Raw genomic sequence first — 24172 nt, 5'->3', positions numbered from 1 at the left:
CTCAAGTAAGAGAAGTCGCTGATGTTCTCTCCTCACACTTTGCCCACTTCTCTCCGCCAAAAAATAAAGGCGCATATCATTTCTTTTCGTATGGTATGTCCATTTTAATCGCCTTCTTGGTTGCTGAATCTTTGTTTCTGCTTCTGGTTTTATTAGACCATGTACCTCTGTAGGATGTGGTGGTACTGGGTCATCGACAGCTGCTCGATCATGTGACGCGGTTTCCTCTAACTGATGTTCATTGTCGTCGTCTTTTCACGCCAAATAAACCTGTTGTTTAGTGTTTATTTCTCGGTCTTCCGAGATATGTAGATTAGTCCTGATGTCCACCACCTTAGCAATAAGATCTCTTAGTACGACTTTCTTTAAATGAGGATACTTTGCAGCAAATTTCGTCCTAAAATTGTAACCTCTTTCTGTGGAGGTGGTTGACAGCAAATAGCTAACGCTAGCCAAAGCACCCTCCGCAGGCAGGTGTTTATGTTCCACTGCTTACCGTTTGTCGGCGATGTTCTTGCTGGTTTGCTGTTTGATTAGTGAGATCTGCCTGACCAACTCGGAGCTCACCATCGCCACGACCACGCATGCTGTGGCCTCCAGTGGTGGCCCCAGGAGCGCCCCGCTTATCCTCGGAAAGCGGCAAACAGTTCAAAATCTTTAATATACTATCCATGATAAGTTATAGGTTTTGGTGTTTCTCTTAGTCCCTTTTCTCGTTGTTCTCGGCCCGTCTGACATGGGAAACCCTGTCAGTAGCAGTGTACCGCCTACATAGCCATTAAAGTCATGAGAGGAAACCTCAAGCCCTTCCGCAAGTTTAACGCGATAACACCTTCGGTAGGGTGTAAATAATAATAATACACTACCGGGGGATCAAATAGTTTACCTTGTAAAAGTAAGTAAGGAATGAGTAGAAAAAAGAAAAGATTTTTGATCAATCCAGAAATAAATGGTTGCTTATTCAAACAACACACTCATCCCCCAAAATAGCTTCGACACGGATCGTTGATCAATCTCTCTAACAGTCATTCAAGGTATAGGGCTTCATAAAGCTATTATACATAATGGTTCACACATAAACACAAAAACTGATTATGAAGCCCATAGCAAGATCCATATTATTTATCGCGACCAAACCCACTAAGCAAAGATCTCCGCGAGGGCCCATGAGTATCCAAAATCTTTATTCCAGGTGTCTTTCATCGCGTCGGCAATCTTTGTCACACATTTCTTATAAACAATTTTCCTCCACATATCTCTACCCTGGCACACATCTTTTGCTTCCCTCACATCATCATTTCATGCAAGCCCTTGTGTTTCTGTAGGTCTCTATAGAGTCTTATTCACATATTACCGCTATTCTTTCTTCGATCTACCTCTGGGCAAACTACCATTCTCTTCGCCTAAATATACTTGCTTCGTTAAACGTACTTCATCAATTTTTGAATATGAGCAAAACATCTCTATACATTTCTTTCACTCTTTGTCAATCAGTATTTCTTCTGCAAAACATTCTTTGAAACCCCACTCATTACTGACTTTGTCCATTAGCACTTTAACGCACATTTTTCGTAGCAATTGCTTGCTAACAGTGTGCACTTTACTCCTATCCTTTTCTTTGTACGATCAGGTCTCGCTACCATACAGCACATTGAGAGCAAGCACAGAATTGTACTTGGTGATTTTAGATTTTGTGATCACATTTTTACTTCTGGCAATGGCCCTTGCATAAACTGCTAATAACTTTTCTACCCTCGTTTATACTCCTGAATATCCCTCCAACTATCATTCCATCAGTAGTAAATAAACTTCCAAGATACCCGAAATCATCGACTTGTTTAATCCTTTCTTCGTGTAAGGCAATGTTGCAAACTGTTTTTTCATTCCTTCTTTCAAACACAGCACTTTTTATTTACGTTAATTTCAAAATCTTTGTGCTCGTATCATACTAGTGTTCAGTCTGTTCTAAATTCTCTGCAAATTATCGACAATTTCTACCGTAACAACCTTATCATCTGCAAACGCTAATCTACACACCTGCGCCGTATCGAGATCAACACCTTCTTGGTCTAAAAGAGCTAATCTTAAACATTTTTCCATGAAAAAGATTTACAGTTTCTGTCCATTTACCCTAAAACTCATATTACTACCTTCATATATTGCTTTTATTGTTTTTAGATGCCAACCATTTACTGCGTACTCTTTCATAACTTTCCAAAGTTGGACTAGGTTCACCTTGTCGAAGGCATTTTCCAGGCCAACAAATGCACAGAAAACTTTTTTGTCCACTCTCAAACTTTTTTCTATGATCTGTCTCAAAATAAATATCTCATCCGCACAAGATCTCGCTGGCATAAATCCACGTTAAACTTCCTTGAGCTATTCTTCTCTTATTTCCATAACTTGACCAATAAGTATTTAGTTTAAAATTTAACCTGCAGGATTTAGTATAGTCATCGCTCTTAAGCATTCAGCGGCAATACCATCCATTTTGGAAATTTTCAATTACAAAACTTATGTTGGAAGCACTATTCTGTTCGTATTCCTATAATCATTTTCTAGTGTAATCATCTGCTTTTTGCATTTCGCCTCCTTAAAAGACATGTTGACGTTATCATTCCACCAAAAATCTTCAGTTATTCTTCCTACAACCGCAGTAGCACACACTTCAGATACACTCTTGAAGATGATATCCCTCAGGATTGTCCATGCGCTCTCTACATTTTGCGTTTCCTTATTCCATCTCCCTGTCTTATCTGTGATGATGTAAATTTTCTCTTTGCTTATCACGATATACTATTTGTACCTTTTGTTTCTGAAAATTTTATATTTTAACTCACGTATGTTTCTTTTTAATTTTTCTTCTCCTTCATTCGTAACCTAGGTTCATTCATGAAACTATAAGATAATGAACGGCTCCACATTATGAAACTTTCATAAACCGTATATCTTTCATCTAGCCTTCTCAGTCTCTACTCCGCTACAATTAAAACAATCATACTGTGTTTGTGACCTTTGCATCAGACATACAAATGGATCATTTCATGCTTGAACCAAGTATTTGTAATAAAGAGACTACCTACTGGAATCAATTTCTCCCCGTGACGATTCGTTTTTGGTTCTCCAAAATAACCAAGTACCCTGTCAGTACTTTCATATTTTGCACGCGAACTCAGCCATTCATACCTCCGACTAGAATTATTGTTTCCCCAGAATCGCGGATAGCTATAATGATATTTTACGAGTCACGGAAGATGTTCTTTTACAAAATTACTTTCACTATTAACTGCCGTGTAGCATGTTATAACAAATAGCCATCTAATGCCCACTTTCATTCTAGCCCATAACAATCTGGTAGATACAAATCATAATCGTGTGATTCATTGACTACTCCTGGTCATTATTTGAGTCGACCCTTTTCTATACTTATTATCTCATATCCGTTCTCTTTTATTGAGGTACACGTAAAACATCTAGCTTCTTTACGCGCTTTGTGTTCAGCAATTCCCTTTTTTATAATCATTTAGACGTTTAGCATTCTGAACATCCAGTTTCTATTCATAACCTGAAACTTTTCCGACAAGAGCATGTCTTTCGCCAAATGAAATGTCAATCCAAGAGACTACGCCATAATTTTTATTATTCATTATTTTAAGGATACACTCAACTAAAAAATTGATACCAGAAATGTATTCCATAGGTATGTATCTGCAGATTCGTGATTAGAATGGAAAAGACCATATATTTCTTACAATCTCTTAAACTAAAATATCAAAAAATATTACAAAAATTCTGAACTTTGAAGAATTTAAATAATATTTAAATTTAAATAAACTGGATAAATAAAATATGTTTTTAAGTACAAACGATGCACGCGTCGAACTCTCTTCGCCGAATGCGTAAAAAAAATCCTTATTCTTTTAACTAATTACTTTGAATGAAATAGATTTAATGTCAATAGCCTTTTGTTAACCGGAAGGTTATAAACATCTATTTATAATTAATTATTTATAGATTGCTTAAACTTGCGTCTTAAGGCGGGCCATTTTAAGCGTGCGCGTGTGTAAACCCTGACCTAACACAATTCGATTTAACCTTGTCACGTTGCAGATCACATCTCTTTTTACTTTTTACGTGGATACAGGCCAAAATGACTGGCAGAGATATGCAAAAACTGAATTTAAAAATATCAGGATTGAAAGCTTAATTAGGAAGCTTTATGACAGTTCATCTATTTTTTTCAAATTATACATCTGCCTTTTAGTCATATTCCATCACCTTTCGTAAATGATATCAGTATATCATGTACAATTTATTCACTTTTATTAAAGTAAACATTTTTAATTGGAAGTTTGAAAAAAGACACCATTTGAAATCTCAAGCATACAAATCTATATACATTTCCTCAAATCGTATCATCTTAAGATGTATAAAATAGAGCATTTCAAAATCTACCTGTTTAGGATAAAATGATTTTAACTTATGGAAACAGATGGAGTAATTTTCAACTTTACGCATTCAGAATTGAACAAATTGTAAACTTGAACCGAAAGAATTCGGACCATTTTAAAATAGAATGTTTTAAAACTTCCATTCAATTACAGAGTCGGGTCAATGAAGGATTTGAGAAAAAAATTCGTAAAAGTAACTTTTTTTCACAGATAGGTTGAGAATGGCTTTATAAAGATATAGTAAAAAGTCCCTAACCATATGTGTGTGCGGCAAAGACGCCATGCTGGAAAGTGTTAAACAATAAAATGTTTTTCAAAATAACTGGAGAACTGTTGATTTTAGGCCGAACATGGTTATATGAAAAAATGTTTACAATTTTATAGTGCACAAAAAAGGTACTATCTATTTTAGACCTATTGTCAACGTCTACGCTATGAAATTGGATTAGCTGTACAATTGTACGACCAACTCATTTGCATTAAAAATTATCATTAAAAAATGAGCTGAACTTCAGTGTACAATTTGACATGCTTAATGGGATGCTTTTGAGATGAAACTTCTTTCAATTGTTCCTCCACATTTATATAATATATTTCCCAATTTTTGGCCAGAATAATGATATTTAGGGCCTCTTTGAAAGCTTTAAACAGGTAAATTTCCAAATTGAAGCTATGATGTCGGGAACAGCGTTGGTTATATGAGTCCTAATGGCAACAATGGAAGCGGGGACATGCATGGCTACCTCGGTTTGTTATATTTTTTAGAAAAGTAATGAAAAAAAATTCGAAGAGTTCAATGTAATAGACCGAGGTGAATGTTCTCGCCCACGCTCCCATTCGTTGCCATTAGGACTCATAATCAGGAGCGGCTGCTTCCGACACCATAGCTTCAATTTTGAAATTTACTTGTTTAAAGCTTTAAAAGAGGCCCTAAATGTTATTATTCTGGTCTGAAAATTGGCAATTATATTGTATAAATATGGAGGAACAATTGAAAGAAGTCTCATCTCAAAAGCATCTTTTTAAGCATACCAAATTTTACACTGAAGTTCAGCTCATTTTTTACTGATAATTTTTAATGCAAATGAGTTAGTCGTTTTTTTTAACAGGAGCATGAACTTGCTCCATTACAAATCACCTGATCTATTTCCAACGTTCTTTCCAGGGTAATTTTGGCTTTTATTTTGTTTGTTCAGTAATGGAACAATGTATAGCTAATCCAATTTCATAGTGTAGACGTTGACAATAGGTCTAAAATAGATAGAACCTATTTTGTTACCTATAAAATTGTGAAAATTTTTCACATGACCATATTCTACCTAAAATCAACAGTTCTCGAGTTATTTTCAAAAACATGTTACAGTTTAACACTTTCCCCTACTGAAAATTCCTATATAGGTTCCTATATAGGATCTTATATAGGAATCCTACATAGGATCCTATATAGGATTCTACATGGGATGCTATATGTTTCACCTATAGGTGCCACCTATAGGAAAGGACATAGGATCCTATATAGGTGCCTGTATAGGACACTCCCTAATAAGGTACCTGATAGTGCCTAAATGATGGTACCAAACTAATGGTACCTCATGGTACCCAATGGTACGTATGTCTCTAGGTGCTTCTGGAGGACCAAAAAAAACTTCTGCGCAGCCGTAAGTGCTATAAAATAGTACTGCGCATCTGGATGTGGTCCCATGCAGAAACATATACAGGATCCTATGTCATTTTCTATAGGTGGCACCTATAGGTAAACACATAGGTTCCTATGTAGGATCCTATATAGGATCCGATGTAGGTTCCTATATAGGAACCTATATAGGAATTTTCAGTAGGGTCCAGCATGGCGGGCCTTTGTCACACACATATGGTTGGGAACTTCTTACTATATCTTTATACAGCAATTCTCAATGCATCTGTGGAAGAACAATGCTACTTTTACGAATTTTATTTAGCGAAATTTGTTCCTCGTTGACTGGACTAACAGTCAGACCCCGAGTTAAATACTGACCTTCGATTTACAGCTTTGTCTCCGAACTTAAAGTCAGGGCTATCTCAACACTGACAATGAACTTGCGCAATATAACGCAACGTGGCGCTGTTATCGCTACGCCTCTATAGGCACATCCTCTCCATTCAGCCCCATGGCTCATTTCATCAGAAATCGAGACGTGGCGTAAATTCTCGGAAAAAATATAGCCAGGTTACTTAATTCGGGGTTTGAGTGAAATTACATTTTTATTTGATAACATTGAAAATCGATGGATTTAAAATTTTCACCCGTTGAAAGTTTTTCAATTTTTAATTAGAAGAAAATTACAAAAAAGTCGTTTTTAACCTTTCGAGGAAAAAATAAATAGCATATTGCTAATTGCTTCTTATTGATTTCTGTGCTCTGAACACAGTTCTGAAATTCGTAAAATAAATAAATATCAAAATTGTTCTTAATACACGAAAATCTATATAAAATAATATCTTACTTTTCTATGGATATTTTGGAAGATATTAATTAAAAATTAAAGAAATGCGCTGTAATCGAATTTTTTATTCCTATCATTATTAAACTTTTAAAATCACATCTCGTTTTACATTTTTATATGTATATTAATTAATACAAAATATTAAATAGAATGAGTAGTTTTAATTAATTAAAAATATATTGATTCATAATAATAAAGTGTAAATAGAGTGTAAATATGCCGCTTTTTCAGGAGAAATTGATCACTAAATATAACACACAGTTAGGTTTGCATTTATATAAAAAATTACTAGTTTTTAAAGAATGCAGACAAAAACCTATGCTAGACTAAATTATACGGATTTTCAACAGATTCATGGAGAAAATAATTAATGTTGATAATAATTCTGTAAGCCTAAATGATATTACTTGAAAACTGGAGAAATATTCATATCCCAAAAATTGCAAAAAATGTCTAAGGAAAGGTCTACTGTAAATTACAATTTTATAACTTTGTTATCAGAAGAAATTATGACTGTATGTGGATTTCTTATTATGATTAAAAAATGAATGAAATTCCAAGAAAAACGTTAAATTTGAATAAAATCGTCAAAAGGACCTTCATGAATTTGAATATTTTATTTATTTATGTCAAACGTATTAAAAGTTGTGAAATACCACAATAAAGCCAAGTACGAATAGTAGACAATTTATAAATAGAAGTGTTTTTTTTAATAAAAGGAATCAATAAATTGATTTAATGATTAGTTATTTTTTTGATAAAAATAAATTGTTATTTTATAGTAACAAAAAAAGAAATAACATTTGGCGACCTGTAATATAATAATTTATTATTATTATTATGTTGGGATACTTATATTTATTTTTTAAATACAATAATAGGCCCGAAAAATTATTTGAAATATTTTTTTTTTCATTTAAAATATAAATTTATTTTACCCACAAAACCAACAAAATTCATTATTAAACTAATTCACGGTATTAACCTGTAGAAGGCACACTCGTTCGAAAATCGCACCGGAAAATTTTTCAGTTTGCTGGAATTTGCGCAGGCACAGCTGCAGCGGCTTGTCCCCACTAGATTAAATATGTATGTGAAATATGCGTAATATATTCCAGACGTTTACTATATGTTCAATATGTAAAATATTTAGTATTAACATTGCAAAAGACAATTCGCAACGGTGTGTCTTCCACAGCTTAAATCTTTTAATTAAAAAGCACTTCTATTTATGAATTTTCTACTTTTCGTACTTGACTTTATTTTATTTTTTTTAATTTTACAACTACGGTTACCTTTGACATAAGTGAATAAAATATTTAAATCCAGGCAGGTACTTGGCCGAGATCTTTTGCACGTAGCGTTTTTTTTGGGTTTCAAAATTGTGTCATTTATAAAGCTTCAGTCTAAAGTCATTCAATTTTGAACATTACAAGTTATTTATTTTTTATTTTTTATAGAGCAAGTGAGAATGTGTTTATGCATAGAGTATGCAGCTCGATCGTAATGCATTTTTTACAGTTTCAAAGTTACAATTAGAGAAATTTCATAATTGGCACTGCATTGCTTAAAATTATCAATTCTAAAGGTAAAACAAAAAATGTGCAATTATTTGTTCCTACAACAATAGTGTAAAAACTACAATAAAGAGGGACAACATAGGAGAAAAGTATGAAATAATCTTAGAGAAGAATAATAAATTACTTGCTAACTAAAATTCTATTTCAATTTCAGATTTTCAAGAGTCTCAAGGGGATGAGGGAAGGATTTTGAATAGGGGCTAATTTGTAAGATAGACTCGGGGATTCAGCAACAGATTGCGCGAGCGAGCATATAGAAACAACTCGGAATTCTCCAGCTGATCTCTGCATTGACGACCGAGTACAATTTCTCTCACACAAACTCAAGTTTGTTATCCAACGCGATAACACCGTTGTTCTGCTACCGGTTTCCTTGAGCTTGAGCAGATCCGCCAATCGGAGAGCGGCTTCCCCACCCCTATCGCCACCCAGCGACTCTACCAACCGGCCGATAAAATGAATGAAAATGATAAGTCAGTCAAGTGCGAGAACTCCACGACGGAGGAGGAAGACATGGTCGAACGCGAGTTGGCCGAGGATGCCGAGTGGAAGAGAATCCAGCAAAACACCTTCACTAGGTGGGCCAATGAACACTTGAAATGTGTCAGCAAACATATCGGCGACCTCGAGAGCGATCTTTCAGATGGTCTCAGGCTCGTCAGTCTACTCGAGGTTCTTGCGCAAAAACACCTTCCAAAGCACAATAAACGACCGAACTTCCGATCCCAGAAATTGGAGAACGTTTCTGTGGCTCTCAAATTCCTTGAGGATGAGGGCATCCGCATTGTAAACATTGGTGAGTTAATTTCTCATTGAATTTCATTTTATTGTATTTGTCGCCTGGCAACCTCTTAATTGTTAGAAAATATAATTATTTACTAGAAATATTTTTTGAGAAGCTGGAAAGATTTCTTGAGGTTTCAGTTCTGAAAATATCATGAAGAATGACACGGATGAGTGGAAGAATAGTTTATCTGAAAATTGCATATGGACTTCTCGAGAGGAATTTAAATTTTGTTTAGACAAGAGGATAATTTTTGGGCATTTGCCAAATAATTTTTTATGAGTGACTGAATAAAATCTTCTCAACACTCATTCATTTATATTTTTCAGATCCTCTAAATTAATATATAATTGTTATTTAAGTGTTTGAAATCGGAATGATCTTCCCAAATATTTAATAATTCTAAAATGTTTTAAAACAATCTTTATACTTTTCGATTATTTCAAGTTTGCTTTGAAAATCCTTCTTCTTTGTATGTAACTAATCAACACTAATGATACCCATGTACTTAATTCAGGATCAAAAACTGCCGACTATTAACATTTTTGTTAAGCTTCATTTCGCCAGAATGTTTCACCTCATCGAGTTTCTGCACTCGCCTCGTAATTCGATAAGCGATCAGTTTCTTCAAATCATTTCAGACAAATCTATTGTATTAACGTTTTTATCATACACCCACTTAAGACGTGACAATGCATACGTAGTTTTTTGTGGTTATCGCTATTTTTTTTATCAAAACCAGATTTTAAAATTAGGACCTGCATAAAAACTTGTTCTGTCAGTCGTTATCTAATTTTTTCTAGACTAATTCCTTTTTCAGCTAGTGCAGGGCTAATATTACGAAAAAATCTCCAATACTAGTCAGTGACAACTTATAAAGTCGTAATTATTTTGGTAAAAGTAAAAGAACAAAGATTTCTTTTAGAAAAAAATGGAAAATAATAAGGATTAATGAATGAAAATGATTATCACCGCAATCGTTAAGTCATTCTTGTTTAGAGTTTAGAGTAAGGTTGCGTGTGAGAGGATAAAAGCTTGAGAGGGATAGTACGACTGTTTAGGATCGATACCGCGTGCCCAGGTTGCCCGGGACCATGTGCAAGAGTAATGGGAAAGGATCGACCACGTGGTTTGCTCAAGCTTTCATGTATTATTGTTTAATATATAAATCTTAGATGAATTTATAATAGATTTATATATTTATAATGGATGAAGTGAGATACTTTTATTGCTTAACTCTGTCGGATTTCATCAAATGTTGTAATAACTGCTATTGCACCCGTAGTTATTTTCAGTGATGTAGTCCTAAAAAATTGAGTGGCATGGCGGCATTTTCATCGAAACTTTGAATTACGATGCAAACTTAGAGCATAAACCACAAACTTGGTATCTAACTTACGAAATTGAATTCTTAAAACTTACGAAAAATATCTTGAAATTTACCGACAATTGATATAAAGTTACCAGAAAAATTATAAAAATTATTGCTAAGTTCCTGTAAATGTATGGTAATTATTTTGAATTCATTCATATTCATATAAGACAATAAATATTTACAAAATTTAAAGCATATATGATACTGGTGTATAAAGATTTCCCAATGACTGTTGTTCAACAAGACGAAATTCTGAATTTAAAAAAATATCTAATTTTTAAATTTGCGATTGAAAAGAAGATAGGATTCAATATATAAAGTTTGGAGAAAACTATAGAGGCCAGTGGTTGTTCTAGATGTAATTTCCAATTATTTGAAAACAGATTTTTAAGGTTTTCAATCTATAAAATACTTCAAAAACTTTGAGAATGAATTTTTAGTATGCAAAAACATCACATGGGACCAAACATACAGTTTCATCCTGGTCATTATTTCTCTTAACAATAGAGAAGGGAAAAAAGCAGGCTTTCCCAGTTGACATAATTATTTCTCAAATCAGTTCTCAGGGTCTCAATTATGTCCCTTAAACTTACCTATAATTTTAAACTTTTTTAAACAAATTATTGTATAATCCAGAAATTTAAAAATTCTAGATTCCGAATATTTGATTCTCAAATCACTAATTGCGAAATGAATCATGTTTTTAATTTCGCAATTTTTACCTCCTTAGTGACAATTGCCCTATATTAAAATTTTACCAATTTTTTATGATTGCAAGTGTCTGAGATTCTGAAACTCGCATATTATAAACTGTAAGACTTACTCAAATATGTTCTTTTTAAAGAAAATAAGATGGCATGGTTGGACATGTGCCTTATCGATTTTCCGAAACTTTCTTTTTTACAAAATTATGAGTGTGGATTTTTAAAATTCAAAACGCGGGTTATAAAAAAAAGAATTCAAATCTTTGTTCGCAGTGTGGAATTTTTTAATCTAATACAGTTATTTGTCGTTTTCTTTCTGATAGAATTTCTCATTCTCTTTCGGATTCCGTGAGAAAATTTAAAATAAGTTCAAAAGTGATAAAATACCGACGTTTTTTCTGAAAATATTTAAAGTCTATTTATTCCAAATCTCTATTTTTTTCTCTTGATTAACAGCATGATGTTATGTTTTGATAAAAACCCAAAATCTCCCTTTTCTTAGAGAACTTCATTTTTTACCTATGATGAATACTGCCTTGCAACTCTCAAACGTGATTCTATAAATCACGTTTGGTTTGTCTCATTTTTATCGCATATGTCTTTTTCAATGTTTTGGTTCTATCACTTTTTAATAGAATTCTATAAATTGTGTGTAAACTAATTTGACCTATTAATGACCTGAAAGCGTTTGAAATTTTCTCGAAATATGGTAAAACTACAGTGTCGAATCTATTAAAATATATGTAGGTACGATCCCTAACGAATAAATTTAGCACTTACAATAATACTATATTCTAAGAATTAGGAAAGTTTTTCTCTTTCAAACGTTAAAAAATATGATAAATTTGTATATATATTATAACTATAATTGGACATATAGATTGTTTCTAGAATACATTAATCGATTCATGATATTCATCTTTTTTTTTGCTTTGAATTTACTTATGAATAAAAAGTTTCAAAATTTCTTAAAATTGCTCTCTCGCCCTCTTGAACCACTTTATCCGGTATATCGAGAAGTGGTAAAGAGGGACTCCAGTGTACTGCCAATACTGTGATAAAAATTCTTAAAAAATTAATTTGTTCTTATTCCCACTATGCTTAATAAATAAACCTTATCATTTTTGCGCCTTCTTTTTCGTTTTATATATAACTGTCTCCAATGAATCGAATAAACGGTGCTTTAGAAACATGCTTTTTTAATTTTAAACTCTTTTGTGCAATTATGTTACATGAATTAACTTTCTTGAGTATATGTTTAAAAAACAGATTTTTCCCTTCAAAATATAATAAACAGAGTCATTACGCCATAGACATTGCTCTCAAGTTTGGTTTTCTGCATCGTTCGCAAAATTTCGGTTCTTGCTCAACCCTAAAAAACGATATATTTAATTAAAATGTACGTGTACTTTTTTTCCAAATAGAATCAAAATTCCCAAAAAAATCATATCTAAAACTATTTTTGAAAAGAATGTAAAGTTGCAAAAACAAAAACTTTTTCTTGTCTGGATCGTCTTAATTAATAATGGGCATTATTTAGGAATACAATCCCGTCGAATTTCATGTGACTAGCCCAACTCTATCAAGCGTTATAATAACAAAAATATTGTTGCCAGACACACACGAACAGTGGTTAAAACCTAATTTTTTAATTCCTGAATTCAAAGTATGTGAAAATAAATCAAAAAATGAATTTCGAAATATTTAAATTATTATAATTGCATTGGCTTAAATTATTTTATTTGATATCAATAAAACATTCCTGTTAATAATTTTACATATCTGCCTATGAATATAATCTGCGCACGCGTGAGCTAGTTAAAACCACGTGCTTGGTAAACCACTTATTGATAAAAACAATCGCATTTCTTAAATTTACACTTTAATTTGAACTTTTTTTTTAAATCGAATATATATTTAGAACAATTATTTTCACCTTAAAGCGTTTTCTATCCCTAAAAAAGGAAGTTTATCCTGCTCAAGGCACGGACTATCTCAATCTTTGCAATAAATTTAAATGTCTCTAACTGAACGGCGGACTTTCGCGTGTTGCATGTTTCTATTTAAACTAATGAGAAATGAAATTGACAATTCTTTCATAATGAGTCGCCTCCAATTCGAAACCCCAAGACTGCCTGCCAAGTACGTCGTGCCTTTTCACTTGCCACTTCCAAATTCAGCGATCGGCTTTAATTCGCCAGTTTTTGTAATGTATAATCACATAAATCTAATGCACGATAGGACAGAGATTAATGTTATCATTGGCATGAACGAAATTAGTGAGAATATCTTCTTAGATACCTTCAACCGTTTCATTTTAGCTAGCCGTTCCTACAATTTATTGAATTATTAATTACTATTATGCATCAAATTCTTGGTTATCTGGCAATGGTTTTACCAAGGGCATATGTTCAATAAAAAAATATTATTAAACAATTCTTTAAATTATTAAAATTAAGAGAAATTCATATCTTGAATGCGAATAAAATTGAAAAATTCCCATCTGAAAGTGATTTTAAAATTCTTAAACAAATTTTAAGTTGTGAATGTTGAAATTTGAGCAATTACAAACTGAAGAAATGTGAAGTTGTAGAATTTAAACCTGGAAAAGTTAAAAATGTTGCTACTTTAAATAAAAGCTTATAGAAGAGTGAAAATAATCATTATTTCTAATAGAGTGTACAAAATTAAAACTTTTAAAATTTAATTTTCGAATCGAGGCTAGTTTGAAGTTTTGCTATCACATTTTAAAAGCGTTCGTCATTGAAAAGAGTCAAATATAATCATTTTAATTATAGAATCTGAGGATTGCAATTTCCAAATTTAAAATGTAATCTTTTTTGTCAATCCTAAGTTTAAATTTTTTTATTTTGGGAAACAATTGAAAACTTACATCGGCATTCTAAATGCGAAATCTTTCGTTCTTTTTGTGTATTAAAAATTTTAATAATTTATTGTTACTGGCTATTTATATCCAGCAAAATTTTTTTACGATTATAAAATGATCAATTTATTTGCAACTTGTTAGTACTAATAAATTAATTAATGATGTGATAAAAGTCAATTTTTTGTGAGAAAAATAGAGAAATTATGAATGACCTTGTCCTACGTAACTTTAACTTGTTTGTATAGTTGTCCAAGATGATAGCATAAGTGCCAGAGTAATTTACAGTTCCTGTTCCGCCTGTGATACCATCATTTAATTGATGAAATGACGTCATGAGATCTTCATTACGTCACATGTGACGTATGGGACGTAGCGATAAGTTAATTTGATAAAAAGCCTACCAACACATATGCAGAATTGACATTGTCTGGCATACCGCGCCCATGCCATTGAACTTCGACGGTGGGGAATAAGATCACTTAAACATTTCGGAACACCACATTTTTCCATGTTCAAATAAATTTATTTTAAATTTTAATGCACAAAAATAAGCAATAAAAAATACAAAAGTAACATAAAAAACAGTTTTTAAAAGTTGTAATTACTATTTCAAACCTACACAGTCGCTGCCGTTCGCAGCAAAGGCCTGCGCGGTGCTCATGGCACATCTGGTGATTGCTTGTTTACGAAGCAAGCGTCACCGCAAATTGTAGGCCATCTACAAGAGCAAGGGACTATGAAATAATGAAAAAAAATTATTTCAATTTAGATGATAAACTTACGTTTGAAATTGAACAAAAATCACTGATATCAATGTTACAAATTTTGCCCAACTTATGCTGAAGTTTGCTGCTCAATACAAACCCACTTTACCTTTAGTTGTTGATATCAATTACTGATAAAAGTCGACACATGGTCCATTTTCTCTAATTTAGTAAGGACAATTCGAGCTCAAAAATTTGTTGCGGTATTTTTTACCTATAGTGTCAGTTAAGGTTTAAAAATTTCATTTGAAAAACGATGTTTCATCAGAAGGGAAATAATAGAAGGAGACATATAATTTTTTGTATCATTTATGAATTTAATTTTGTATTGTAAATTACAAGTTTATAATAATCAAACATTTGCAGATAGTGACCAAAAAACTACTATAAAAGAGGATATAATTAGTACTTTTTAAATATATTTTATGAGTAAAACTCTTTTACATAATTAAATTTTTAGATAGTTTTTAATGTAACAGGATAGCTTTAATAATAGTAAATCATTCATTTAAGTATCAGCTGATATCTAGTTTGAAGTTAAATTATAATATTTCTAATTTTAAATAAATTACTATTAAAAATTTTTGCTAGGAGAGTTTACTTTGGAAGATTTTCAAGTTAAAATTATTCACTTTTTAAAAACTAATTTGAAAATCGTTTCAATTTTGAGACCTCCAATTTTCTATTTTGTATTCTGTAATTTTAAAGGCTTTAATCTGAATATTTGATTCTTATTTTTAAATTCGGAACGTTACAAATTTAAAACTGAAAATTTAATGAAATGAAAAAGTTTTTTTATGTTTTCGACCTTGAATTAAAATTTGTATAACTTTTCAATGCTTCTAATTTGAAATATTAAGCTATATCCGATTTTTAAAATTCAGCCCAAATGTTTGCACAGTAAGTTTCATTCTTTAATATTTTTGTAGAATGTGTCACGAGTATTTTAAGGCCAGAAGGAAAAATATTCCTTCCTCTTGTTTTCGGAAAATGCGATTTTTTCTATTAAAAATGAAAATTCCTATTCAAAAATACCTTATTTCTCATATATAACTGATAAAAAATAAAAATGAAAATAAATAAAATAATGTGTGGAATTTAGTTTTAAAACATTGAAGAAAACTGTTTATGCTGGTCATTACATTTTTCAAATTAAACAACGACACTGCATATAAAAAATAGCAACAAGCAATTTTTGTAGCACGTGTAGTGGTTTTTAAAATTGCGATTTTGGTATTTAAGGAAATTATCTTTAAAACTTGTGGTTTGACATCTTTTCTGACCGTTTGTAGACTTTTTAGCATAAAATTACAAAAATTGTTGTATATTATAAAAGTAGTCGAGAGCACCCAGGAATCAAAATGGGAAATATGTACGGAGAATTTTCAAAACTCTCATTTTGGTATTAGTTCCAAATTTGGAAAATTGGCTATAATTCCAATTTCGATTCCTGGGTCTTGTTGATTGTTTTTTTTTTTTTTTTTTGAGTTTTTCTTCAAGCACCTAAAAAATCGTTTTCCTATTTACACAGATGATACAAAATTGTTATGAAAAAAGGGTGAATTAAATGGGAATTATCTCTCAGAAAATGGTTCCTTTGTACCCGCAAAAAATAGAGAAGAATTTCCTGACCTCCAGGAATATATAAAAAACTAAATTTTGTATCGTTGTTCCAAAATTCGGGATGCGCAGTCTAATATTTTTATAAGCTTGATTATTCGTCTAGAATTTTCAAAGCGACTAGCTGATCCCCTTTTCCTACTTTTCGAATGTCGCGGGCAGGTCGGATTTAAGAATTTACCACCCCGGGAGAATAACAAAATAACAAAATAAAATGAAAATTTTAAATTTATTTATTTATTTTTTGAACTAAACAAAAGTTCCTTTCCAAATTTGCCGCCTGCGGGACTGTCCATGTTGCCCCTATGGTAAATTCACGCCTGGTTGCAACTTGGTATGTACGTATGATAGATATGTAGAACTTATTTTTTAGGGTCCCAAAACGCTACTTTTTCGCGATGGAAAGATTTCAAATTTCAGAATTTTGTATTCTTAACTTACCTTTTTTTATGTATAGTCAAACTCGAACATAGCGCGCCCGGACATAGTAATTCAGAGAATTTACTCCGCGCCATGACTGTGTGCAGTGCTCGCACAGGCGTGACAAGACAAAGTCTGTTTACGTTCGTAGTTAGACTATCTCCGGTTCCGTTATGTTAGGTCATGTTCATGGTCAGCTCCAAAACCGCAACTATCTCCGAGTTTCACTGTAATTTGATACTTTACCAGAAATCTGACTGGAAGTAGGTGGGATTCTTTTATTTGGTATCATTCTTTCTATATATTTTAAGTACTTCCACTATAAAAACACCTTTATTCATCTATCTTTAACGACTTTTACTTAAAAGTGTGTAGTTCAATTAATTCATACATTATTAACTGTTCAACACGAGATTCAAAATCCTTAATTTGAAAAATTTTATGCTTAACAAATTTCAGTTTTCAATACATAGTGATATGCAACTTCTTAAGTTTTAAAGCCTCAAAGTGAAAATGTTAATCAGTTTTGAATGATCCCAGTTTGAACATGTAAATTTTATAATGCGTCTCAATTGTAGATTGTTTGATTGTTAAGGTTTTAAATTTGATTTTATTCCATTTTTTTCAATTGGATCTTCGAATTTTAATTGGAAACTCTCGAAATTTAGAATTGGGTATTCCAAATTTTAAGTTTCATTTTTTTTAAGATCGGAATGCTGCTGGGAAGTTTTGAAACTAGGCGACGTGCAAATCATGAAGCACGAAGTTAGATTACTTGGATGTTGGGTCTTCGGAGTGGCATTGGGACACAAGGTTAACCTTCACACGGTACCAAAGAAGTCCGCCCACTTTCTCTTCGAGACACGCGAAATACGATCGAATACTTCGAATGTATTTCGTGAATCGTAGACCAGGAGCGCAGGTATCTTCGGAGATATAACCAGGCACATCTGTATCTATTCAATAACTGATTATCAGGAAACTTTAGTCGTTAGCCGTTATAGGTGGTCAGTACTTATGATTATTTTCATTTTAGTGCCTGTGGCTACCACTTAACTTTCTTTACTTCATTCGGGCACGAGCTTGTGGTATAAATAACCGCAATAATTATTTTCTTGTCTACTCTTTTGTAAACTCGCAAGCCAATTCCATAAGTGTCGGTTATAATCAGCTTAAGTTCAGAGTTCTACAGACTCATTTTTAGACTTCATCCAGGGAATGAAAGTTGGAATAACTTTTTCTTTCTAAATGAATAATTTTGAATTTTAAGTTCAATTTATTGATTTAAGATGACCTGGAATTGAATCTTTTCATACGATTCTTAACATTTTTAATACAATTTTACATATTATTCCAATTTTGACAATTTAAACTTGTACATATTTAAATCTTGAGACTATTAAAATCCATGTAACAAAAATCCAGAATGCCGCCTGTTCATCGATGGTTCAAATATTATATCTATTTTATTTTCTGAATCTAAATTCGTAAGAGTTTACTAATTGGTTAGTACTGAGACTTTTAAATATGTTGTTTTGTAAGAAAATCTTACTAATCATAAATAGAAAATGGTCTTCATCATATGATTGTTGTACTAATACACTATATGGGTCCATCTATAAACTACGTTACTAATTTCTCAACCAAAAATGGAATAGTGAAATTTTTAGTTTTATTACTCTTTTTCATAAAAACGTAAAAAAACGAACTTTCAACTATTTTAATTCAACCAGAAAAAGAAGAATTTCAACAAACAAGTTGAATTCTTGACCAAATAGATGGATTTTCAAAAGAGAAATTTTTTTTCTACCCAAAGAGATGAATTTTCTTCAAAAGTTTTAAGTTCTCAGCCAAAAATGGAATAAAATAAAAATCTAAAAATGGAATCGTTAATTTTTCAACAAAAAAGAGCAAATTTTCAACCAGTTGAATTAAATAAAAAATAACGAGCTTTTAATCCAGCAGTTGAATTATCAACCAACGAAATGAATTTTCTACCAAATACATATGATAGTTCGATTTTCAACATATAAAAGATTAATTTTCAACAAAAAATTAATTAGTTAAATTTGGAGATAAAACAAGTTAACTTTTAACTAAATAAATTTTTTTTAACAAAATAGTTAAATTTTGAACCCAAGAGGTGAATCTTTCCAAAAAGATAACAATTTTTTAACTTTTTAAAAAATTATTATTTTTAACTTTTTTAATTTTAAGTTTCTGCTAAATCGTTCAATTTTCAAATGAATAGTTTAATTTGTATATGGATAGTGGTATTTTCTAGCAACTAGATCAAATTTTGCTTCAACAAGAAGGTGGCATTTTTAACCCAAAAGGATGAATTTTTAACCATGAATATTAATTTTCTACAAAAACAAACGAGTTTAAAAAAAATACATGAATTAAAAATCCATTTTCCAATTACAAGTATCAGTTTTCAACCAAAAGTGGAGCAGTAACATTTTTAGCCAAAAAATTAGTTCTCAAGCAAAAGAAAAATTTTCAAAAAGAAAAGAAATTCTAAGCTATTGTAAAAAAGATCAATTTTGTACTAAATAGTTTCAATTAGAAATAATAATAAAGTAATCAACCAAAACATTCACAAGTTGAACTTTCAATCAAGTAGATGAATTTTTGACCAAAGGTGATGAATTCCGAATCACAAAGTTTGTCAAAAATCACATATAATGAGATTGTAGACATTTCAACCAAAAAAGTTAAATTTGAACCAAAAATAGTTGGATAAAAGAAAACTCTCAGGGTTATAGCATTTAGAAATTTTTTTAATTAATCGAAAATCAGAATTTTAAGCCAAATAACGCACGATATGAAAAAAGTCAAGAGAAGACAAACATTGATTTTTGAAAGCCCTATAAGATCAGCATAACAAATTTTTTGATTTTCTTAGAAAATCCAATTTTTAAGTTTTGATTGAACAAAAAATAATGAAAAATAAAAAAATCCATGTTCTGGCCAAACTATGCAGGATACGAAAGAAGATGAATTAACAAAAATTGTGATCCCAAATCAAATAAATCCACAAATTCTTTAATAATCACTTTTTGATTGGACGCGTACTTTTTGCTTTATTCGTGTGAAATAACATTGAAATAATAAATAACACTGAACAAAAATTAAAACATTAGTAGAAAAACGACACATTTTACGAAAAAAATAATAACAAAAATTGTTTACCCAAAAAAGAGCTACAAATTTGTTATGAATCACTTTTTGATAGGACACGTAGTTTTGATTTTAATAATAAAAATGATAAATTTGTGGAAAAAGACAAAGCGTACGAAAACAAATTGATAGAAAAGTTATTTACCCAAAAAAGAGATGCAAATTTCTAATGATTGATTACATTCTCATCATGTATGATTGAGAAAGTATTGGAATTTCCCCAAACTTGACACCACAACATTCAAATTTTGAGCTAAACAAGGCAAAATATGAAAAAAACTCGAAAAAAGAAGTCTTCAAAAAATTTGAAGATCCAACTTCATAAGTGCCTTGTTACCTTGTTATTAAACATAAAGCATTCGTTCTGGGCCTTAAACGTCAGGAATTAATATGGTTGTAAGTCCCTATACGTAACGCCATACCAAACAATCTGGGCCCTTTTCATATAGACGTACACATATGTTAAGGAATTTTAAAATGTGAATGAGTAAGTTTATTATGATTTCCACATCTAGTCGAACAAAATACAACAAAAACCATATAATTTTCTTTTAATATTTGTAAACGATTTGTCCTCGAAGCATGTTCCATTAAGATTTAGAGAGTACTATATATTTCATTAAAAATTTGGAAATAATACCTATTTAGATCATTTGAAAAATGCCAAAAAAAGATTTAAACTATTTCAAATTATAAATACTTCCCTTTTGATAAGAATATACACTCAGACTAGAAATATTTTGAATTTGAAAATAATTCGATCTATAGAGAATACGAATTTGCGAAGAAATACCATTTGAACAAAAAAAACTAAAAATTTCATTTGTTTATTTTTTATTTAATTCTTAAGTCTGTACATTTTTAAATATGCAAATACAATCACTGCTTGGTAAAAGCGCTGCTCAAAGAAACCTGTGAATCTCGACTTTTTTATTTGAGATTCAGAATTTAGTCAATAAGGCTATTAAAGTGAACCTTGACTTTTCTTCTCTGATAAGTAGAACTGTACAGGCTTGGATTGAAGTAATCTCAAAAGAGTTTTCAAATTTCGTTTTTCTTCTGAAATAATTTTAGTGATGCCTCACGACGAAACAGAAATTAATTGCTAGAGGGACTTTTAAACAAAAAAATTTTTTAAAGGTTATTATTTATATTTACGTAAAAATTAATCCAAATAGTTCTCTTGTGGCTTCGACTCTGTAATTCAGCATCAACAATAGTCTCGAAAATAGTATCTGTCGTTAAACATATTTGGACATATACAACACCCATTACATTTTGGAAAAAGTGTGATTTACCAGAGACTAATAAAAACTGTAATTTTTTCCACTTTTTCTTAAATTCTAATGGGTCCTGGATGTTCAAAGAAGTTGAAAATTGATATACTTTTTATCGATACCAAACTACAGATTTTAAGCTACAAGAGCACCACTTCGCAGTTATTTTTACGCAATTCAGCAATCCCTTTAGCGATTTTTTTCTTTTTGGTCTCAAAATAGTAGCAAGACATCACTGAAATGATTTCCGAAGAAAAATTAGAGGTGCCGAGCCCTTTTGGGTTGGACTCAATCCAAGCCCACTACGTAGAAGAAATTCAACAACTCTCAAGCTTATTCGAATATTAAAAATATTACTGATTTATTTTCCAGTTTTCTCCAAAATAAAGTATATAAACCATATTTTCTTTCACTAATGTAAAGAGTAAGCAATTTATTATGGAAAAATAAAAATTTGTTAAATAATGCAACGGTTGCATTAAAATATGAACGGATGTGAATTAGAAAGTTATTACATTAAAAATTAATTTTAAAAGGGCAGGATTGAAAACACTGCAAATATAAGCCTCAATAAAAGGTGAAGTATTGCCTTTCAAAAAAATATGCCGGATTTCAATTTTTCTTCCAGTAAATTTCAAAGTCAACGTATAGTAAAATTCTAAAGAATCACAAATATTTTATAAAGAATTCCACAGAATTCAAGTTTAAGTCAAACAATTTCAGAAAGTCCTTCTCGGCAAATTATGTCGGATTATAAAATAAAAGAGTGATTCTTGTGACTGAATAAATGATGTTTCATCTCTGTACCCTTAAGATTAATTTAAACAATTAAAAAAATTCATCTCCAAAAGCTCCGGAATAGAAAAATTAGGGACGCGCCTATTTCGCTCGATTTCTGCTATTCATGTGGACGGAATGAAGTTAGGGTTCATCAAAAATTACGTAAGTGGGTGTGTTGGAAAATATTTTACGATCTGCAACACAAGAGTAAATTTATACTGCTACTTAATATGTTTAAAAAATCAAACCCTATAGAAAATCCAAGTATCCTAAATGATAGAGTAATGTTAAAGTTCAGTAATTACAATACTAATGATTTTTCTTCTATCATTCTGTAGAAAAATGTCCATAAAAACAAAGTTTTTTCACCATTTCTAAAAAGACAATAAAATGATGTTAGGAATTACTGAAAGTAATTTTATTAAAATTTGATTCAGAATACTACCCATAAAAGTGAAAAAACAGCGTCTTTAGAACTGAATAATCTAAAATGTGATTATGAAAGTTTAAATCTGCGCTACTAATAAAAAAATGCCCTTATACTTTTTTAAACTACCCCTTAGAATAATATTTTGCTTCTTTCACTGTTCTTCACATAATTTATCACAAGAAAAATCCTACCATTACTTATTTAGAAATATCGCCTAAATAGTATTTAATAGTTTCTTTAATAATTTAAAGACAGTTTGAGGTCTAGTTTTGCGCCTTTAAACCACCCTTAATACAAACTATATTAAAATGTAAGAAATTTTTTTTTAAATTTTGTTGATTTCACTTTTACGCATCATGATGAAATACATATTTTCTGTATAGAAAGTTAATAAAATTATGACTATTTGTAAAGAGGGGTAACTTATATAGTGGGAATGGTGGAAACAGTTAGGATTACTTAAAACTACAAATGTATTCACGCTGTTACACACCCGAAGTATCCGTGTACCCTCCTCTCTTTTTCAATTTTTTTAACAATTATGAAATTGAAATCGTTTCCTTGGCGTTTATTCCGCCAAGTGATTATCAAAAGTGAGTGCTAAGGGCCCTAGAATTTAAAAACACACAAAGCACCAAAAGAATTCACCCGCTGTCCCCAATGGACCTCGCGAACGGAATAGTTATGTTGTAACTCGACCCAAAATGTTTTACGTCGGTTTGCCGCGCACAGAATGTAACGAATTACCGGTTACCATGGGGTGTGATTCAGAATAATTAAATCAAGACATGTTTCATTATCATTCAATAGATTCTTAAAGGAAAAATTAAATTTAGGCTGTAGTACATTTTCCTTATGTTAGAGTACACGCTCAAAACTTTATTTATACTCCTAAAAATGATTTAGTCTGACAATAGTATTAGATTTGACGAAGAAAGTATTAAAATTAAATTGAAAAGTTTGAAATTAAATTAAATAACGTCTCGAAACTTATTATACTTAAAAATTCTCTCTGCATGTTAATATCATAACTTCGATGAGCTGTAAGTGCGACCAAATGTACTAGATAAGTTCAGAGGGCCTTTGATAAGGGTCACTCGAGTCAGTAGATATCAGACAGAGACTTGATTCATGAAATACTTGGTTCTTGAGACGATGGTGAATAGCAAAAAAACGAGAAAGAAAGAGTCAAGGTGGAACAGAAGGGCTGGGAGGAGGGGACTAGAGAGTGGATTGTGGATTGTCTCTCGTCCCTGATGAGGTAATCGGTTAACAATTTGTGACGTCACCGTCTATACATGTATTAACGTTACTGCATTCGATTTCAGCACAAGTCATAAACACTGAATCAAACAGAATTTCATCTTCTTACTTAATTCTAAATTTTTTATACAATGAGAAGAATTTAAATCATTCAGGGTAGGCGCTAGGGCA

The 24172-nt window shown here is 31.4% G+C and overlaps 1 protein-coding gene across 7 annotated transcripts in view; it reads left to right on the top strand.

Annotated features, from left to right (window-relative positions):
- LOC117170707 (filamin-A) overlaps window positions 1–24172 on the top strand; it is a 128792-nt gene that overhangs the window by 6889 nt on the left and 97731 nt on the right. For all 7 annotated transcript variants that reach the window (XM_033357703.1, XM_033357699.1, XM_033357702.1 and 4 more), the window contains exon 2: window positions 8669–9310. In XM_033357703.1, the coding sequence (XP_033213594.1) occupies window positions 8971–9310 (340 nt within the window). In that variant the 5' untranslated portion in view covers window positions 8669–8970. The remainder of the gene's footprint in view (window positions 1–8668; window positions 9311–24172) is intronic.

This window comes from Belonocnema kinseyi, chromosome 4 (assembly GCF_010883055.1).
Source record: "Belonocnema kinseyi isolate 2016_QV_RU_SX_M_011 chromosome 4, B_treatae_v1, whole genome shotgun sequence".
NCBI classification, from domain to species: Eukaryota; Metazoa; Arthropoda; class Insecta; order Hymenoptera; family Cynipidae; genus Belonocnema; species Belonocnema kinseyi.
The sequence above is the reverse complement of the archived record's forward strand: the minus strand, read 5'-3'. Positions and strand labels throughout refer to the sequence as shown.